At 39.8% G+C, this 2,065-nt stretch overlaps 1 protein-coding gene across 1 annotated transcript; it reads left to right on the top strand.

Annotated features, from left to right (window-relative positions):
* Window positions 1-926: 926 nt before the first annotated feature.
* Window positions 927-1,373, top strand: LOC147881856 (protein DMP4-like). The gene has a single exon (XM_087401463.1). The coding sequence runs from the start codon at window positions 927-929 to the stop codon at window positions 1,371-1,373; it is 447 nt and encodes a 148-aa protein (XP_087257589.1).
* The last annotated feature ends 692 nt before the right edge of the window (window positions 1,374-2,065 follow it).

Below are 2,065 nucleotides of genomic sequence, written 5' to 3' on the forward strand. Positions count from 1 at the left end.
GACAATGTTACCCTTCAACCTTTGAAGATATAACGAGAAACATTCATGGATAAGTATACAATATTCCCAACAAACCTATTGTCCTTTTATATTATCATTCTTTGTTTGTGAAGATTCTCAAAGCATCGGAAACAAACCCAACTCATGCATATGTGATCCCAATATGAGAAACCTTTCTGACAAGATGATGTGACCATGGGAAGCCTTTCAAACACTAATTAAAAGTTTCTTGGAGCATATTTGATGATGACTTCATCATGACTTTGATTAATCAAAAATCAAGTTTTGGCTATAACAAAGTTACCTATATGAATCCCTACCTATCATGTTCATTAAAATCACTTTGTGCCATCTCTCCCCATACTGTAGAACCACTTCATTGAGAGTGACTATGAACCCGTGACTCTACCACGGGTTAATATGCTAGCAAAACAGCTAAATGGTCTCTCCCTTAAAAAAAAATAAGGTGGAAAACCACCATGGCCCTACTTCTAGTACGAGTTCTTGAGACCACTAAAATGCTAAAAAATGATTTACACTTAACATATCATTATTCGTGGACTAATATTTAAGTGGGTTAGCTTGACCAAGAAAAGAGGGATTAGCCAAAAAGTGACCCACTTTCGCTAGCCCCTTAGGAGGGCAAAAAACAAAAGAAGTCCTTAGTCTCATTTGTAATTTGTCATGCTTTGTGTATTGAAGCATAAGCACTACAGCTCTCATCGTAGCGTTGAAGTGAAGATGCATGCATGCAGATATTATACGCAACAAGGACTGTGTCTTCATGGGCTACGCTTCCCATCTCAAGGACCCTGTCTTCATGGGCTACGCTTCCCATAAATTACAATGCTCTCCCCTTCCCCTATTACCTCTGCATTTGTTCTAGCTTAGCATTTGTGCCACCCCTCTCCCACTTCATCTTAAAAATGGAGGATGATCATCGACCCATTATTCCTGCCAGCATTGTCAACCTTAGCCATGACTCAACAGACAATATTCCCTCCCGCTTCGTCAAAGCGATCTACCGAGCAATCAAATCAGCTGGCCATCTCACGAACTTCTTCCCCACGGGGACCGCCCTGCTCTTCCAATTCTTTCTGCCTATCGTCTCCAACGGAGGGAAGTGTTCCACTGCCGATAAATTCAGGACCGGAGTATTGCTGGTGGTGTGCGCGCTCTCGTGTTTTATGGCCACAGACACCTATATTGCTCCCGATGGGACAGTTTACTATGGCATCGCCACAACACGAGGGCTCTGGGTTCCTCGGTTACCCAAAGGCCCAGGGAACGCAGCGCAGTACAAATTGCAGCCTATGGACTTCCTGCGCTCACTTCTGTCTGTCATGGTGTTTGCCGCTTTGCTCGGAACGTAAAAAGCTGCTTCTACCCTTCGTTGCCCGATCATTTGCAAGAGTATTCAAAACACTACATGATAGATTTATCTATTCTGCACATTAGGCTTGGACATCAAAAAGACATGGATTACAAACATCATATATACATTTGCCTCTTCATATATTATGTATTTTCAATTTAAGCACTTTTAATATATATTATGTAACTAAATGAAAATTCCAATTTAAGGAGGTATGTGTCCCATTTAATAAAAGATGCTCATCACTGCTACTAGGTTCTCTCATCTTAGATTTTTTATCCTCTAACTGTAAGTGAGTTGAGGGCAAGTAGCATCTATATATTTTAATTCAAATGGAAAATAAAGGTTGTTTAGGCAAAATAATGAATTGACCCAAAATAAGCCATAGTTTCCAAAATTGGTGTTTTTCTAACTTAATATCTTGTGTAGTTGTCATGCATGGTTATCTCACACTATGACTCTCTTATATTGCTTTTAGTCTTCTGTAACTATCGTGTGTGGCTCTCTAGAGCAAGGTTTTGCATCTCATGATTACACGCTGACGTGATCACATGTAGTGATCATGTTTCCAAAACCCATATTTAATCTCCATGTTGACCCAATAATCATTGGCTAGATGAATTTTCGACATAAACATGGGTATAGCGAGATGGTAAATATAATGTACTATCGCTATAGTGCTTTTTATTA

Source organism: Dipteris shenzhenensis, chromosome 30 (assembly GCF_047967505.1).
Source record: "Dipteris shenzhenensis isolate YYH24624 ecotype China chromosome 30, Dip_SZ_1.0, whole genome shotgun sequence".
NCBI classification, from domain to species: Eukaryota; Viridiplantae; Streptophyta; class Polypodiopsida; order Gleicheniales; family Dipteridaceae; genus Dipteris; species Dipteris shenzhenensis.

Coding starts and splice junctions, on each gene's coding strand:
- LOC147881856 (XM_087401463.1), top strand. CDS start 927: ATGGAGGATGATCATCGACCCATTATTCCTGCCAGCATTGTCAACCTT.